We start from the raw sequence: 18,546 nt of genomic DNA on the forward strand, positions 1-18,546 counted from the left end.
TGTCAGCCTCCCACGGAGGAGCTCCTGGGCCATGAGAGGGATGTTAGTGGCAGCTTTGACACATGAGAGGCTCTGAATGTGAAAGGCCAGCCCCACTACCAACTTGTGCGGAGTATGTCAGCGACTGGACATGAGGTGCCTGGCCTCACGGGGCCCAGATCCCTGAGCCAGCTCACTTCTCGGAGCCTCTGGGTCCTCATCTGAAAAACGGGAATAATCCTAGCCCTTAATTCACAGGATTCTTTTGACAGTTAGATAAACTTATCCCTATGATGTAATTAGATGGCGCCTGGCAAAAAAAAGTAGGTGTGCAGGAATTTTTAGCGACAATTTTTAGTTTCTACTCCCTGGCCCTCAGTCTCCTCATCCATAAAGCAGAAAGAGAGAGACCTGTCTGCCAACCTTGCTGCAGGTGTGGAGGTCCCTGGGGTGGCAGGTGGGGAGGTGATGGTGGTAATGGTGATTATATTAGTTTCCTAGGGCTGCATAACTATTTATCACAAACCGTGCAGCTTCAAACGACAGGAATTGATTCTGTCACAGTTCTGGAGGCTGGAAATCTGAAATCAAGGTGTCACCAAGGTTAGTTCTTGCTGAGGGGACTAGGGGAGGATCTATTCCGTGTCACTCTCCCAGCTTCTGGTGGTTGCTGGCAGCCTGGGAGTTCCTTGGCTTGTAGACACATCACTTCAATCTCTACGGCCATTGTCACATGGCCTTTTCCTCTCTGTGTCTCTGTGTTTTCACATGATCCTCTTATAAGGACACAAGCCATGAATTAGAACCCACTCTAATCAGGTATGACCTCATCTTGATTGCATCTGCAAAGACCCTATTTCTAAATAAGGTCACATTCACAGGTACTGGGTTGATAACTTCAACATATATTTTAGGGGGGACACAATTTGACCCACCGCAGTGATGATAGTAAAGTTGGTGGTGTTGGTGGTGATGATGGTGACTTTGTAAGTGCTAAAGAGCTGTTGTGTTAATGTGGGGAACTTATAATGACTTAGGCCTAAGGGCTGATTCTTAGTTGGGACACTTTTTAATTTTTTTTTTTTAATTATTTTTTATTTATGGCTTTGTTGGGTCTTCGTTTCTGTGCGAGGGTTTTCTCTAGTTGTGGCAAGCGGGGGCCACTCTTCATCGCAGTGCGCGGGCCTCTCACTATCGCGGCCTCTCTTGTTGCGGAGCACAGGCTCCAGATGCGCAGGCTCAGTAATTGCGGCTCATGGGCCCAGTTGCTCCGCGGCATGTGGGATCCTCCTAGACCAGGGCACGAACCCGTGTCCCCTGCACTGGCAGGCAGATTCTCAACCACTGTGCCACCAGGGAAGCCCAGTTGGGATACTTTTGTTGTAAAAGAAAACCCAACTCAAATGGCTTTCTGTTGGCCCATGTAACTGATAAGTGCAGAGGTAGGGTGGGTGTCAGGTGCGATTTGATCCAGCTGCTCCCCTGGGCCACGTGCACCAGCCATCTCCCTTTGGGACAGTTTAATAGGTACTGACGGCTCCCAAGGCAAGAAGCTCAGTGGTTTGTATGCAGGGATGACAGCATTCTTTTCTCTCATCACTGAAAGAAACGTCTGGAATTCCCTCCAACTGGCAGGATCTAGGTCACATGCTCACCATTGAACCCATCGAGGGGAATGACTTGCACTGATCAGTCTAGGTCTGGGCTGGGCGACAGGTAGGAATTCCGTTAAATGGCCTCGGTGCACCCAGCCCTGACCTTAATGTTGGGGGTGGACTCAGCCCGGTGGAGCCCCTGCTGGGAGCGTCGCGTAGAGGCAGGAAGGCGCATCCTCCGCCTGGGACCCCCCCTCTCTTGGCTGGGGCTCCACCTGCCCCAAATGTAGGAAGGAGGATGGATGGAGGAGCATTTTCCCACCATGGGGACAGGTGAGAATGTTCTCTGAATTTCCTTAGAAGAGCTTGGAACAAGAGAGGCCTTTGGCAGAAGTTAATTTTCTTTTTTACTTTCATTGTCAAAAATTACATAGGTAATACTTGTTCATCATAGAAAAAGGAAAAAGGCTGGTCGATATCTGGTCAAGTCCAGGTGAATCCCCACCTTTCCCCGGACGGGAGGTTCTGGGCATCCGGCCGGCCCTGATGGCCGTTTGGCACTGTGGCCTGCTTCTCCTGCCGTGTCACTGTCCCCACTCTCGGTGGCCCTCTCTGACCCACGTGCTCTTCTCCCACAGGCAGCCCTGGTTTTACGGCTGGGGTTTTAACCTCCCGCGAGGCCAAGCGCTGCTCGAGAAGTGGAACCTCATTCCCGAAGGCGTAGACGTCCTGGTAACCCACGGACCGCCGCTGGGTAAGACTCAGCTGGCCCCACCTCGGCCAGCCGGCCCCGCACACACCTGCTCCTGCTGGGGGAGGACGCAGGGGATGTGGGTGCTGGCAGCGGGGGCGTAGCTGGGCCTGTCGAGGGGAGCTGCGGACGGGCTCTGTTCTGAGTCCGGCTCGCTGGGGCACCAGGGACGGGTCACCCCGTCGTGGCTCTTATTTCATGAGCACCGACTGTGTGCCGGGGGCTTGATGTGTCACCTCCTCACAGCCGCGCGGTGAGGTCAGATCAGCTGCCCCTTTTATACACGTGGTACCTTGGAGCTCGGGGAGGTCAAAAGGCAGGCTGGGCCCTTGACTCTCCAGACCCGAGTCCTGGGGCCTGAATACCACCAAGGTCACTCTCACCGGGCCCCATCCCGTGCACCCCCCTACCCCATCAGACCACCCATCCCACAGTCCCCAGGGCCTGTGATCCCACCACCAGCAGCTTTCCTTCCCGGCCCCTCGGCCCTGCTCTGGCCCAAGCTGATGTCACCGCTCGCCTGGTCTCCGCGTTAGCCTGCCGTCTGCCACCCAGGCCCCTTTCTCAGCCTCCCCTCCCCCTTTTCTCACACCCCGCTTCGTGCCCCTCAGCTCGTCCCTTTGATTCTACCCCGAAACTGCATTCCAGCTCCCTCCTCTCCTCTCCACCGCTGCTGTCCCCACCTCGGTCCGTGCCAGTGTCTTTGTCTCTTTGATGACCAACGTGGTCTCCTCACTGGTCCCCCAGCTCTGAGTCTTGCCCCACTCAGTCCACTCTCCTCACGACAGTAGGAGGGAATTCTCTGAATGGCCCGTTACGCCATGCCATCCCTCTATAACCCTCTGTGGCTCCCTCGGTCCTTAGAATGAAGTCCAAACTCCCATCAGTCCTGCCCAGACCGGCCTCTTCCCCCACACCAATGCCTCCACCAAACCTGTCATCAATCCCTTGGTGTTTGGGGCTGGGCTGGGCCGGGCCATGCGGGACCAGGAGCTAACCCGATGCAGGGCTTGCCTTGAAGGCTCCAAGATGCCGGGCAGAGGGACACCGAACGGCCAGGCCCAGTGGGACACGGTCAAGGATGAGGGAAGCCTGAGACAGAGATCGTCAGAGGAGGCCCACAGAGGCTGACAGAGAGGGTGGTCTCAGCATCGGGTCTGGGGGAGGCAGGGAGGGAGGTGGGTGCGGGCAGGACGTCCCAGGTGGGAAGGGCTGTCAGGTGAGGCCCAGTGCAGCTCCAGAGTCATTCTCTCAGATACGTGTTCAGGGAGAAGCTGCCCTGAGCACCTACTGTGTGCCAGACGCCCAGCCAGAGCCCTTGGCGCCTCCCTCCACCCTCACAAAGTGCTGAAGTGAAGGCTTTCTTACCCCCATTTCCAAATGGAGGGAGCCCTGAGGCCCAGGTCCCTGACGTGGTTTAGGCACGACACGTGGCTTCTAGTGAGGCTCTGAGGCAGGCTTTTTTGCTTCCTCCCTCCCTCCCTCCCTCCCTCTCCTCCTTCCCCCCTTGCTACCCCTCCATCCACTCCTCCAACAGCATCTCTGGGTTCCTGCTCTCTGGATGCCTCACCACGCCTGCTTCACACACAACACACAGCTCCTGTTTTGGGGGCGCCTGTGTGCTCAGCCCAGCCCAGTTGTTGGGTGAATTGTTGAATGTGGCACAGAGAGGTTAAGTGACTTGTCCAAGGTCACACAGCCAGTAGGTAGCAGAGCCTGGGACTTAATCCCAAGTGTCTGCTCCAAGCCTGTTCCCTGCCTACTCCCCGTCTCTCCCCTCTTCTTCCTCGTCTTCCTTCTTCTTTCTCTCCCTCTCTCCCTTCCTCCCTCTCTCCCTCCTTTCTCTCTCTCAGCTCTAAGTCAGGTCCATTGCAGCCTGTCTGATTCTTTGAGTGGCAGGATTCCTCTTCCCCTTCCCAGCAGCTGTAGAAACCTGTTTCTCCCGCCTGAGCAGAGAGGCTGAGGTGAACCCTAGCTGTCCGCTTGGAGTTATCAGTTGTTCTCCCGTGGTTTGTGTAGCCACGTGAGGATAATAAGCAGCCGCCATATGGACGGCTCCGCGAGGCTGGCGGTGTGAGCAGACCCAGACATGGCCCACGTGCTCGAGGCTGCAGGGGAAGAAGAAGTTCATTTTCATGATTTTGCGATGTTTGTTTAGAAAGTTTCCAACATGGAAATCCTGCTCCCGGGTTCCGCTCTGCTGCCACCTGCTGGGGTGGCCTTGGGCCTCCGCTGTCCCTCTCCGGCCTCAGTTTGCTTCTCTCTGCAATGGGTGGATGCCAGTCTTGAGACCGCTTTGAGCATGAATGGTCTGGGGGGCTCACAGCTGTCGAGACTGCTCCGTCCCCACCATGCCTGGCCTACTCGGGCTTTTATAAGTGGGCTCTCTGTGCTGCCCTGCAGGGGAGGAGCCGGGGAAGCAGGGGGGATGAGGCTGCAAGGCCCCAGGCAGTGCAAGCTGGAGCTACGCTTCCCTCCCTGAGGCCGAGGCAGGGCAGGGTGGGGAGAGCCGGGCAGGCTGGGTCCAGGACCACCGTGTCTCTGAGATTGCAGAGCTGCGGCCTGGGCCCCGTCATTGCCCTCCTGCTGTCTCCCCTGCCAGGCTTCCTGGACTGGGTCCCCAAGAAGATGCAGCGGGTGGGCTGCGTGGAGCTGCTCAACACGGTGCAAAGGCGCGTCCAGCCGCGGCTGCATGTCTTCGGCCACATCCATGAAGGTCAGCGGGGGCGGGGGCCTTACCTGCAGGGGGGCGGGGTGCCTCATTGGCCCTTCAGGGGGGGCTGTCTCACCTCCCTTGGACCCAGTCACCTCCTCCCTGGCCAGAGGGAAATAGCCCATTTCCTACATACACTTCGTAAACGCCTATCCACGTGTCGGCTGTCAGTTAGCTATTGCTGAAATGTTTTATCACAGGAAGATGGAAGAAAAGTCTGGCAAGACTTAGAAGTAAGTTTTACTTCCTTGGAGCCCTGCAACTCTGCCGTGCCTCCTCCACCCTGGGAAGTCTTCGGAGATGCCTGGGGGCTTTTTGGAGGAGGGGACATTTGGATGTGACGTGGAGGAGGTGTTAGCTTTGGGGGCACACTGTGAGCTCCTACAGGGCACATGGCCCTGTCTTGTTGCTCACACCCCTACGGTCTGGCATACAGTAGGTGTTTAATGGATGGGGAGGGCTGCCTGCCTGCCCAAGGGGCTTTACTGGCATCTCCCCCCACCACCGCCGCCCACACACAGACAGACGTGAGGTTCTGCCTTCTGTCCTGGGGGCAGGACCCCTTGCTATGTCCACATCACCTCGGGGGAGTGGGCAGGGTGGCCATGAAGGTGACTGGTGATGTCGGCTCCAGCCCTGACTGCCCCGGCCTGTCACTGCACAGGACTTACCTCCTTAGACCTCAGGCTTCCTCACTGGAGTCTGATTTCACCAGTTTGACAGATCCCTCCTTTTGCTCCTTTTGAACCTTTATCCCACCTGTCCAAGGCTTCCTGGTCCCATTGTACCCTGCCAGGAAGCACATGGTTTTCCCCCAAGCTTGTCTCCTGGCCTCCTGAACCTCTATCTGCTTTGGGCCAGGGCCCCTGGGACTCACATGGCTTGGTCCACATCAGATCACTTTCCAGCTCAGAAGCAAACAAAGCTCAGACCCTTCCCTCTGCATCGTGCTGTCAGGGGCAGGAGTGATCAGACCTCTCCAGCCCCAAGGAGCTCACAGACTTCTGGGCAACAGATGAGCCATCAAAGGCAGAATCTGAAAGGTCGTGCGAGAGACGGTCAGCTCTTGTGCTGTGGGATAATAATAACGGCTGTCATTTTCTGTAGACCTACTGTGGGCGTGTAGTGCCATCAGATCCAAGGTGGTGTGTGATCCAAACCACACCCCTGCGTGATTGTACAAGAAAAATGCGGGCTCCAAAGAATGGGTAGCCTGCACAGAGGAGGGGAAGTGACCCTTTTGGTTTGGAGGTGAGCTGAGCTCAAGGTTGAGGAGGATTCTGACCAGTAGATGTGGTGGGAAGAGGGTATGTTTGGGGACAGAGGTGAGGAGAAGAAAGTACATGACAACGATGGTGGTGATGATAATGATGGTTACAATGATGGTAGTGATGATGGAGATGACGAAGATGGTGATGATGATGATGATGGTGGTGATGGTGATGATGGTGATGGTGATGATAATGATGGTAATGGTGATGATGATGGTTGTGATAATGACAATGATGGTAATGATGATGGTGATGGTGATGATCATGGTGATGGTGATAATAGTGATGGTGGTGATGATGGTAGTGGTGATGGTGATGGTGATAATCATGGTGATGGTGATGATGGTGATGATGGAGATGGTGATAGTGACGGTGGTGATGATGATGATGGCTGTGATAATGACGATGATGGTAATGTTGATGGTGATGGTGATGATCATGGTGATGGTGATGATGGTGATGGTGATGATGGAGGTGGTGATGATAATGGTGGTGATGATGGCGATGGTGATGATAATGATGGTGATGATGACGGTGGTGATGGTGATGATGATGGTTGTGATAATGACAATGATGGTAATGATGATGGTGATGGTGACGATCATGGTGATGGTGATGATGGTGATGGTGATGATGGAGGTGGTGATGATAATGATGGTGATGATGATGGCGATGATGGAGATGGTGATGATGATAATGATGGTGGTGATGGTGATGATCATGGTGATGGTGATGATGGAGGTGGTGATGATGATAATGATGGTGGTGATGATGGTAGTGGTGATGGTGATGGTGATAATCATGGTGATGGTGATGATGGTGATGGTGATGATGGAGGTGGTGATGATGATAATGGTGGTGGTGATGATGGTGGTGATGGTGATGATGGAGGTGGTGATGATGATAATGATGGTGGTGATGATGATGATGGTGATGATGGCGATGTTGGAGATGGTGATAGTGACGGTGGTGATGATGATGATGCTGGCTGTGATAATGACGATGATGGTAATGATCATGGTGATGGTGATGATCATGGTGATGGTGGTGACGGTGGTGATGATGGTGATGGTGATGATGTCAATGATGATGTCTCACCGTGTGCTTTCCAGGCACTGGGCCGAGCATGTGAATTATTATCTCATTTGCTGCTCACAGCAGGCTTGGGAGGAGCATCTATCATCATCACCATGTATAGATGAAGAGCCTATGCTTGATTGTTCCAGTAGCTCGCCCCAGACATCTTCAGCCCCTTGTAGCTGAGTGCCCTCTGACTACCACACTCACCAGACCACCCTCACTGCTCCAGGTCCTGGTGTCACCTCTCAGCCCTGACAGTTGTGTGCTTACTTTCTAGGGTATGGAGTCATGGCTGATGGGACAACCACCTATGTGAACGCATCTGTGTGCACCGTGAACTACCAGCCCGTGAACCCACCCATAGTCATCGACCTCCCCACACCCCGGAACTCCTGACTGCCCCCACGGCCCCAGTGCTTCCCACCCGCATCAGCTACATACACCTAGCTGAGAGCACGGACCTCCAACCCCCCTTCCTTTCATGCAGACAGCCCGTCCGGCTGCAGGGACCAGCCCAGCAGGCGGGCTGAGGCCTTGGAATGAAGAAAATCACCCCTGACTCTTCAGCCTTCTGTCATTTGGAGTCAGGACCCTGCAGGTCCGTCAGGGGTTCTGCGCTCATCGCTGATTTCTGCGTGTCCCTTCCGTGTGTTCCTTGTTAAAGGACCTACTACGCTCGTGGCCCTGTCCTGCTTGGGAAGTGACTGAATCTTTATCCTTCTCAGTTGGACACCCTCGTGGGTTTGGGAAGCCGCTGCTCTTGGACATATTCTGGAAGTTCTGGCACAAAATCTCCTTCTCACCGAGGGTCTGTGTGGCTGCAAGCCTCAGGGTTGGGGGGTGGGTGGGTGTGTCGTAGCCTGAGTGCAGGCAGCCCTTCCATTCCTTCCAGGCCTCCGAGGGAACGATCAGGGACGTCTCAGGAATTGGGCCGCACCCGGCCAGGCCGACCAGCCCTTTGCTTCATGGATCCCCCGTTTTCTTCCTGTGGGCATTTTTGCTGATGTAAACTGTGGCCTGAGCATCCCGGGCACCCGCTCGGAGCCTGGACTTGGGGGGTTGGTTCTACGGAACGAGCCTGATGAGGGCCCAGGACCAGCTGGAGGGTTCCCAAGTCCTGGATGCCCCTGGTCCCCTGGGGGCTGCGCTGCTGTGCAGAACTCAGAAGCCTGGGGGGCTCTGCGGGCCGAGGCTGCCCTGCCCCCTGTACGCGCCCATACGAGTGTGGACACACACGTGCACGCGCGTGCACACACACACACACACACACGTGTGCTCACGCGCCCCTCTTAATTTAATAAAGTGGACCCCGTGGTTCTCATCGCTGCCCTCGACTGGGTTCTGTCCCCCAGTGGGATTTCCCTCGTCCCTCGGATTCTGGCTGCCGTGCCCACAGCCGAAGGAGGCTGAATGGTTCACAGTCGCGCTGCCGTGTTCCTGGGTGCCAGCCAGCGGCCCCCACGGGAAGATGGCACAGAGACAGAGATGGGCTTGGGCTCCGGCAGCTCCACCCGGGGGGCTTCTTCTTCTTCTTTAAATTAGGACTGGGGGGTTGGGCTGAGGCTCTGATGGACAGAGAACCAGCAGGGCCTCGTTGGGGTGAGGCCAGTGAGGCAGGATTAGCACGTGCAGGGTTAGATTCTGCCTTTATTTAAAATTTGGATATTTTGTTCATCATAGATTTTTTTTCCTGCATTAATTTTGATTTTTAAAAACATCGCATTAAAATAGTATCATTTATCTCGATCTCTGAGTTTTTTGGCGCCCCTTAAGTTGTACACCTGAGAGGAGGGCCCTGCTCACCTCCCCTTAGTCCCAGGCCTGGGGACCAGCATTTAATGAGCCCTTTGCAGATACGATCTCATTTCCAGCAGTCTTGCAAGGTGGGTACTGCTGTGCCCCATTTGGAGATGAGGAGATTGAGATCAGAGAGGTGAGGTAAACTGCCTGAGGGTGCACAGCTCAAAAGAGGCAGAGGCAGGATTTGAACCTTGGTCTCTGGCTTCACAGCCCCTGCTCTCCCACCACCCAAAGCTCCTGCCCTACAAGGCAATGCACGGTCCAAGGGTCTTTTTTTTTTAAGGGTCCTATTCAGCACCTGTCCGGTTCATTTCTCATGGAGAGCCCCTGGAGTCTTGGACGACCCTGTTCTCTGCGCCCAGGATCCCAGGAGACCATGATCCCTTCCCTACTCAAGTGGGGCTCCCCGTGGGGTGAGGGGCACCATCCGGGGAGCCCAGTAGTAGCGCCACGTTGGCCGAGGCCAGCTTTGCTCCGTGGGGTGCAGGGTTTCAGGAATCCTTTTTGGCCCAAGTGGTTCCTGGTAGCCAGGGATGTTTACAGGGTCTCTGGGGACACCTCTGACGCACGGCGTGTGTGTGAATGTGTGGGGTGGAGAGGACTCCAGACCCTTTCAGTAACCTCTACGGAATTTCTATGCGGACCAAGAACTATAAACTTAAAAAAAAATTTTTTTTTTCCTAAGGTACCTTCAGAATATGGTGTATTTTTATGTGGAAAATAAAAGTTATGAAGGCAGCTGTTACTTTAAAAGAAAATTCATTAAAAGTCCTTGAGGTATGAAAGATGATGGCATGCTCCTCAATCATTTCGGCATAACTTGATTGTGGCTGTAATTTTTTTTGTCTAGCATGTCAGACAATAAAGTCTTTGTAAAAAGAAAGAGAAGTCCTCCCGGTGCCTCTTCCTCTGTGTCCCCGGGTGTCGTGTGGGGCATGTAGGGGAGGAGTGGCGTCCTCCCGGCCAAGTCCTGAGTCCTGGACTGAGTTCAGAGGCCAAAGACCATCCGTGTGCCAATGACTGGCATCCTTCTGCTTGCTCCAGCTTCCCTCAGAGGAGGTTGGCACGTGAAGTTCTGTGCCTTGTTGTGTTCAAATAGCTGGAGCACCTCGTCCCCCCAAAACAGAATATCTCAAAATGGCCTTACCTCTGGCCTCTTCTCGAAACAGCAAGTTCCGATCCAGCCCTTGTCAAACTAAGGGTCCTGGTGTTGCCCAAGAAAAATACTGGCAGGTATAACAACTCCAGTTCCAAAGCTCCCTATGCTGTAGAAGTTCTGCCATTTTCATCCATCCATCAACCCATCGATCTAGCCACTCATCCATCTACCCAACTGTTCACTTACCCATTGATCAATCCGTTGATCCATCCATCCATCCAACCACCATCCATCCAACCACCATCCATCCATCCATCCACTCACCCACCCATCCATCCATCTAGCCCACAAACATTCACTGAGCACCTCTCTTGGACCTGGCTTGGAACAGGGATGTGGCAGTGGTGGTAGTGATAGATTTAGGAGGTAGATTTAGGAGGTAGGGGTGTGTGGAGCCAAGGATGGTAATGGGTGTTGGCTGCCCGTCATGGAGGGGGCACATGGGGCGGGAAGAACAGGTTGGAGGAAGGGTGTTGAATTCTGTTTGGGATTCATGAGCTGGAGGTGCCCTTGGGTTATGCAGGGGGAGGTGTCCAGTGGCCAGCCGGGGGCGGGGGGTGATAAATGGACCTGGAGGGGAGGAGCCTCTCTGGAGACCTATATTTGTGGGCCATAACCAGAGCCACGGGGCTGGGGGAGCAGGCTGAGGCAGCCCATGATGGCATCAGCCCTCAATGACCCTCTCCTGTCCTCAGACTGGCCCACCTGTCATATGCCCTTCCAAAGAGCTCCCCTCCACCAGAGCCTCACAGGTGCCTACAACGACCAGTCCTGGGCCTTGGGTCCCCGTCCGTAGCCCGTGGGGAGCAGCTGTTCTGTCTGAGGCACCCCTTCTGCTACGCTCGGCCATTGTGTACCTGAGCAGGGGCCCCGGGCAGGGTCAGGGACGCGCCGTGGCTGCCGCCGCCTCTGGCACTGCCGTCACACTGCAAGCGCTGCTTAAGTGCCTGGTACCCGCCCTGCTGACGGGCAGCAGCTGCTAAGCTCTGAGCCGTGTGCTCCTGCTGCCTTCAGTGTAGACGGGCTCTGATGTGTCCGGGGTTTACACAGTGGTGCAGGTGGTTCAGCACTCATGCTTTACAGCCATCTTTCCCCAGGTGCCCCCGGGGCACGATGGGACGATACAGGATGGGGTCCCTGGTGATGCTCCTATTGTCCCTGGGAGCCTGGTGGGCAAATCCAGCGAGCTGCCTCCGCTCCCTCTGCCTCCGCCCTTATGCGGAGCTCGTTCCCAGGGAGCCCAGCCCCTAGATGCTTTTTCTTGCAATTCAGCTTCCATGAAGCTGGTCCTTGAACCTCCACCGGGACCAAATTGCCAGGCCTTTTTCTTCCAGGAGACCCCGGCACCACCCTCCTGAATAAGCTAGTAGAGGTGACAAGCTCTGTGGACCCAGGCTTCACCCAACGCTCTCCCCTAACACCACCCACAGCTCCTAGCTGGGCCCAAACCTGCCTGGCCAGCTGGGGGTCTCGTCACAGAAGATCTTAGACACTCCAGGGGGCCCTCAGCCCCACCCTCCCCTTGAAGGCATGGACTGGGAAGTCCTCCAAGATGTGGGAATTAGGCCCTGCTGTCTGGAAGCCCGAGGGGTACTCTGGAAGGCTCATCTGATCCCAGGAAAGAAGCTGAACCCTTCAGCTGCTACATGCTTGGGGCCCAGTGAGTGGCAGACACAGTCAGGCTTGAGGACCCCAAGGAAGATCAAACCCAGTGTGCAGGGGAGATCAGGGAGAACTTCCTGGAAAGGGAGCCTGGCCGGGCCCTGAACAACAGGAAATGGTTTCCCTCTTTAAAAAAAAAACTTTTTATTTTGAAATAATTTTACATTTACGAAGAGCTGTAAAGATGGTACAGAGAGTGCCCACACACCCTTCACTCAGTTTCCCCTAATGTTAACATCTTATATTCCTATGTTACATTTATCAAAACTAAGAGATTAGCAGCAATATGACTATTAGATCTTCATTTGGATCTTTTTTTTTTTTAATAAATTTATTTATTTATTTTTGGCTGTGTTGGGTCTTCGTTGCTGCGCGCGGGCTTTCTCTAGTTCCGGTGAGCGGGGTCTACTCTTCATTGCGGTGCGCGGGCTTCTCATTGCGGTGGCTTCTCTTGTTGCGGAGCACAGGCTCTAGGCATGTGGGCTTCAGTAGTTGTGGCACATGGGCTCAGTAGTTGTGGCTCGCGGGCTCTAGAGCGCAGGCTCAGTAGTTGTGGTGCACGGGCTTAGTTGCTCCGCAGCATGTGGGATCTTCCTGGCCCAGGGCTTGAACTCGTGTTCCCTGTTTTGGCAGGCAGATTCTTAACCACTGCGCTACCAGGGAAGTCCCTGGATCTTTTTCATTAACATCCCATCCACGAGACCATGTTGCATTTAGTCATCGTGTTTGCTTAGCCCCCTGTGGTCGGCGATATTTTTCCCCCACCTTTCCTCAATTTTCATGACCTTGAAAGTTTTGAAGAATACTGACTATTTGGTAGACTGCCCCTCAAGTTGGGTTTGTCTGATGATTTCTCATGATTTGTCTGGGGTTATGTGCGGAGGTGATGTGTCCTTCTCAAGGCATCATATCTGGGGTAACATTAGACCACCGTGACTTATCACTGTGGATGTTAATCTTGATCACATGGTTACGGGATGTCTGCCAGGTTTCTCCACTATAAAGATACTAGTTTTCCTTTTCCATACTCAGTTTGTCAGAAATGAGTCACTAGTCCAGCTCACACTCAAGGAGAGGGGAATGAAGCATCAAAGAATGTGGGCATATGATAAAATCACCACATTAATTAATACCTATTTGGAGGAGACATTTCAAGGCTATGCAAACCTCCTAAAGTTTTGCGCACTATTTTTAGCATCCATCCGTGGATCTTGCCTGGAGCAATGGTTACTGTGGTGTTCTCATGATGATTTTCTATTTCTTTTTCCCTCCTACATTTATTATTTGGAATTGTTCTGTAAGGGAGATTCGTCCCTTCTCTGTCATTTATTTATAGCAGCATGGATATTCTTTAGGTTAGAATCTCATGCTATCATTTATTTCATTGGTCAAATTGTTCTAACTTTGTCCATTTGGGAGCCCTTTCAAATTGGCTCCTGTGTTCTTTTGACATATTCCTATTTTTTTGCTTGTTCGTTTGTTTGTTTCACTTCCTTGCTTTCTGCTCCAGGCTCACCTTGTATTTCTCTTGCCCCAGTGCTAGTATCAGCCATTTCTCCATAGAGTTCTGGCTCCTTTTATTTAGAAACTAAGATCTGAATTGTAGGTGGACTGGTTGCTACTATCACTATTTCTAGACCCTTTTAGTGGACAGAGCTAGGAAATATTTGTAGTATACTAATCCATGTATACATACACTTATCTATCCCTGCCTCTGTATCCGTCCGTCCATCCATCCACCTATCATGTATTTATCTTAAAATAAGCATGAGTTCATACTGACAGCCTCCCCTCTGACGCTAACCCAGCAATGCAGAATTTACTCTTGCCTTGCTGCCTTGCCCATTTGTAACTTTTTCCTTTGACAATCAGAAGCCTGGCTCCCATATCTACAATCAGTTTAGGTATTTGTTTGACCCTAGGATACCTACAAAGCACAGAGTCTCAGAACTGCTGATCTGTACCCCTGTAAGAAACATGGTTACCAACCAGAGTACAGGGTTCACGTGCAATCTTTTTGTCTTTAGCTTTACAGTCTAAACTCTGTTTTCCAAGGTTAAATTGGTCCGCTCCTTTCCCCCCACCTAATCAGTGAGGTTTTGTCATATATTTGCAATACAATTAGATCCTTCAGTCACAGTCTGCATTCCATCCTGAGACCCCCTGACACGCTGATTGGCTGTTTCAAGTTTGCATACAATAGAGTTCACTCTTTGTAATGTACAGTTCTATGGGTTTTGACAAATATTTAGAGTTATGTATCCACCACTCCAGTACTATAGGGAATAGTTCCATCACCTGAAAAATTCCTGCATTTGGCCCCTTTTTAATCACACCGTTTTCCAAAATAGCTGTATGCTTTTGTAATCCCACGGGCAATAAATGAGTTTTCCTGTTGGTCCACATCCTCACCGGAATTTGGTATTGTCAATTTAAAAATTTTAACCAAATCTAAAAAAAGGCTACAAATGAATCTATCTACAGAACAGAGATAGAGTTACAGATGTAGAAAATAAACTATGGTTACCTGGGGTTAAGGGGGAGGGGAGGGATAAATTGGAAGATTGGGATTGACACATACACACTACTCTATATAAAATAGGTAACTAATAAGAACCTACTGTATAGCACAGGGAACTCTACTCAATACTCTGTAATGGCCTATATGGGAAAAGAATCTAAAAAACAGTGGATATATGTATATGTATAACAGATTCACTTTGCTGTACACCTGAAATGAACACAACATTGTAAATCAACTATACCCCCCCAAAATTTTTTTTAAAAATTAAAAAATTTTAACAATTTGAGTATGTTATATCTCATTGTGGTTTTAATTTCCATTTCCCTAATGACTAATAATGTTGAACATCTTTTTATACGTTTATTTGCCATATTTCTTTTGTGAAGCATCTGTTCATATCTTTTGTGCCCTTCTTTAAAAGCTAGGTTGTTTTTTTTCTTGTTTTTGAATTTTAAAGTTCTTTAGGCACTGGATACAAGTCCTTAATTGAATACGTGATTTGCAAATCTTTTCTTCCAGTCTGTAGGTTGTCTTTGTATACTCTTAACAGTTTCTCAGAGCAAAAGTTTTTAATTTTCATAAAGTCCAGTTTACCGATTTTTTCTTTTATAGATTGTGTTTTTGGTGTAGCACATTGACAAACCCAAGGTCATGCAGATTTTCTCTGACGTTTTCTTGTAGAAGTTTTATGTTTACATTTGGGTCTATAATGCATTTTGAGTTAATTTATGTGTAAGGTGTGAGGTATGTGACAAGTTTCATGTTTTTTCAAATGGACACTATTTTTCCACGGAATTGCCTTTGCACATTTGTCAAAAATCAGTTGACTATGTTTGTGTGGGTTTATTTCTGGGCTCTCTATTTTGTTCCATTGATCTAGAGGTCTGTGATTTTGTCAAAATCATATTCTCCTGATTACTATAATTTTATGGGTAAATCTTGAAGTTAGGTAGTATGGGTGCTTCAATTTTGTTCTTTTTCACAGTTGTTTTGGCTAATTAAGCTCCTTTATATTTTCATATATATATATATATATATATTTTTTTAATAGATCTTTATTGGAGTATGATTGCTTCACAATACTGTGTTAGTTTCTGTTGCACAACAAAGCTAATCAGCCATATGCATACACATGTCCCCATGTCCCCTCCTTCTTGAGCCTCTCTCCCACCCTCCCTATCCCACGCCTCTAGGTCATCACAAAGCACCGAGCCGATCTCCCCGTGCTATGCTGCTACTTCCCACCAGCCAACTATTTTACATTCAGTAGTGTATATATGTTAATGCTACTCTCACCAGGGACTTCTGTGCATTAATTTTGTATCCTGCAACCTTACCAAATTCATTGATTAGTTCTAGTAGTTTTCTGGTGGCATCTTTAGGATTTTCTATGTATAGTATCATGTCATCGGCAAATAGTGACAGTTTTACTTCTTCTTTTCCAATTTATATTCCTTTTATTTCTTTTTCTTCTCTGATTGCTGTGGCCAGGACTTCCAAAACTATGTTGAGTAACAGTGGTGAGAGTGGACATCCTTGTCTTGTTCCTGATCCTAGTGGAAATGCTTCCAGTTTTTCACTATTGAGTATGATGCTTGCTGTGGGTTTGTCATATATGGCCTTTATTATGTTGAGGTAGGTTCCCTCTATGCCCATTTTCTGGAGAGTTTTTATCATAAATTGGTGTTGAATTTTGTCAAAAGCTTTTTCTGCATCTATTGAGATGATCATATGGTTTTTATTCCTTAATTTGTTAATGTGGTGTATCACATTGATTGATTTGCATATATTGAAGAATCCATGCATCCCTGGGATAAATCTCACTTGATCATGGTGTGTGATCCTTTTAATGTGCTGTTGGATTCTATTTGCTAGTATTTTCTTCATGATTTTTGCATCTATGCTCTTCAGTGATATTGGTCTAAAATTATCTTTGTGATATCTTTTTCTGGTTTTGGTAGTGTGATGGTGGCTTTGTAGAATGAATTTGGGAGTGTTTCTCCCTCTGCAATGTTTTGGAAGACTCTTAGAAGGATTGGTGTTAGCTCTTCTCTAAATGTTGGGTAGAATCTGCCTGTGAAGCCATCTGGTCCTGGACTTTTGTTTATTGGAAGATTTTAAATTACAGTTTCAATTTCATTACTTGTGATAGGTCTGTTTATATTTTCTAATTCTTCCTGGTTCAGTCTTGGAAAATTGTACCTTTCCAAGAATTTGTCCATTTCTTTGTGGTTGTCCATTTTATTGGCATATAGTTGTTTGTAGTAGTCTCTTATAATCCTTTGTATTTCTGCAGTGTCAGTTGTGATTTCTCCTTTTTCATTTCTAATTTTATTGATTTGCGTCCTCTCCCTTTTTTTCTTGATGAGTCTGGCTAAGGGTTTATCAATTTTGTTTATCTTCTCAAAGAACCAGCTTTTAGTTTTATTGGTCTTTGCTATTGTTTTCTTCGTTTCTATTTCATTTATTTCTCCTCTGATCTTTATGATTTCTTTCCTTCTACTGACTTTGGATTTTCTTTGTTCTTCTTTCTCTAGTTGTTTTAAGTGTAGGGTTAGATTGTTTATTTGAGATTTTTCTTGTTTCTTGAGGTGAGATTGAATTACTATAAACTTCTCTCTTAGAACTGCTTTTGCTGCATCCCATAGGTTTTTGGATCGTCGTGTTTTCATTGTCATTTGTTTCTATGTATTTTTTTATTTCTTCTTTGATTTCTTCAGTGATCTCTTGGTTATTTAGTAGCACACTGTTTAGGCTCCATGAATTTGTGTTTTTTACAGTTTTTTTCCTGTAATTGATTTCCACTCTTATAGCATTGTGGTCAGAAAAGATGCTTGATACGATTTCAATTTTCTTATATTTTCCAAGGCTTGATTTGTGACCCAAGATGTGATCTATCCTGGAGAATGTTCCATGTGCACTTGAGAAGAAAGTGTATTCTGCCACTTTTGGGTGGAATGTTCTATAAATATCAATTAGATCTATCTGGTCTATTGTGTCATTTAAAGCTTGTGTTTCCTTATTTATTTTCTGTTTGGATGATCTGTCCATTGGTGTAAGTGGGGTGTTAAAGTCCCCTAGTATTATTGTGTTACTGTCGATTTCTCATTTCATGGTTGTTAGCATTTGCCTTATGTACTGAGGTGCTCCTATGTTGGGTGCATAAACATTTATAATTGTTATATCTTCTTGGATTGATCCTTTGATCATTATGTAGTGTCCCTCCTTATCTCTTGTAACAGTCTTTATTTTAAAGTCTATTTTATCTGATATGAGTATTGCTACTCCAGCTTTCTTTTGATTTCCATTTGCATGGAATATCTTTTTCCATCCCTTCACTTTCAGTCTGTATGTGTCCCTAGGTCTGAAGTGGGTCTCTTGTAGACAGCATATATATGGGTCTTGTTTTTGTATCCATTCAGCCAGTCTATGTTTTTTGGTTGGGGCATTTAATCCATTTACATTCAAGGTTATTATCAATATGTATGTTCCTATTACCATTTTCTTAATTGTTTTGGGTTTATTTTTGTGGATCTTTTTCTTCTCTTGTGTTTCCCTGCTTAGAGAAGTTTCTTTAGCATTTGTTGTAAAGCTGGTTTGGTGGTGCTGAATTCTCTTAGCTTTTGTTTGTCTGAAAAGCTTTTGACTTCTCCATCGGATCTGAATGAGATCCTTGCTGGGTAGAGTAATCTTGGTTGTAGGTTTTTCTCTTTCATCACTTTAAGTATATCCTGCCACTGCCTTCTGGCCTGTGGAGTTTCCACTGAAAAATCAGCTGATAACCTTATGGGATTCCTTTGTATGTTATTTTTTGTTTTTCCCTTGCTGCTTTTAATATTTTTTCTTCGAATTTAATTTTTGTTAGTTTGATTAATGTGTGTCTTGGTGTGTTTTTCTGAGAGTTTATCCTGTATGGGACTTTCTGTGCTTCCTGGACTTGGGTGACTATTTCCTTTCCCATGTTAGGGAAGTTTTCAACTATAATCTCTTCAAATATTTTCTCAGACCCTTC

General features: G+C 48.9%; 1 protein-coding gene across 2 annotated transcripts in view; it reads left to right on the forward strand.

The window, feature by feature from the left end:
* The window catches only part of MPPED1 (metallophosphoesterase domain containing 1), a 91,065-nt gene that overhangs the window by 56,179 nt on the left and 16,340 nt on the right, over positions 1 to 18,546 (forward strand). The window contains exons 4-6 of one of the 2 annotated variants that reach the window (XM_036864666.1): positions 2,213 to 2,328; positions 4,928 to 5,041; positions 7,667 to 7,841. In XM_036864666.1, coding sequence (XP_036720561.1) covers positions 2,213 to 2,328; positions 4,928 to 5,041; positions 7,667 to 7,785 — 349 coding nt within the window. In that variant the 3' untranslated portion in view covers positions 7,786 to 7,841. Of the gene's footprint in view, positions 1 to 2,212; positions 2,329 to 4,927; positions 5,042 to 7,666; positions 7,842 to 18,546 lie in introns of those variants that run through there. The other variant, XM_036864667.1, reaches the window with a different exon arrangement.

Source organism: Balaenoptera musculus, chromosome 10 (assembly GCF_009873245.2).
Source record: "Balaenoptera musculus isolate JJ_BM4_2016_0621 chromosome 10, mBalMus1.pri.v3, whole genome shotgun sequence".
Classification (NCBI taxonomy): domain Eukaryota; kingdom Metazoa; phylum Chordata; class Mammalia; order Artiodactyla; family Balaenopteridae; genus Balaenoptera; species Balaenoptera musculus.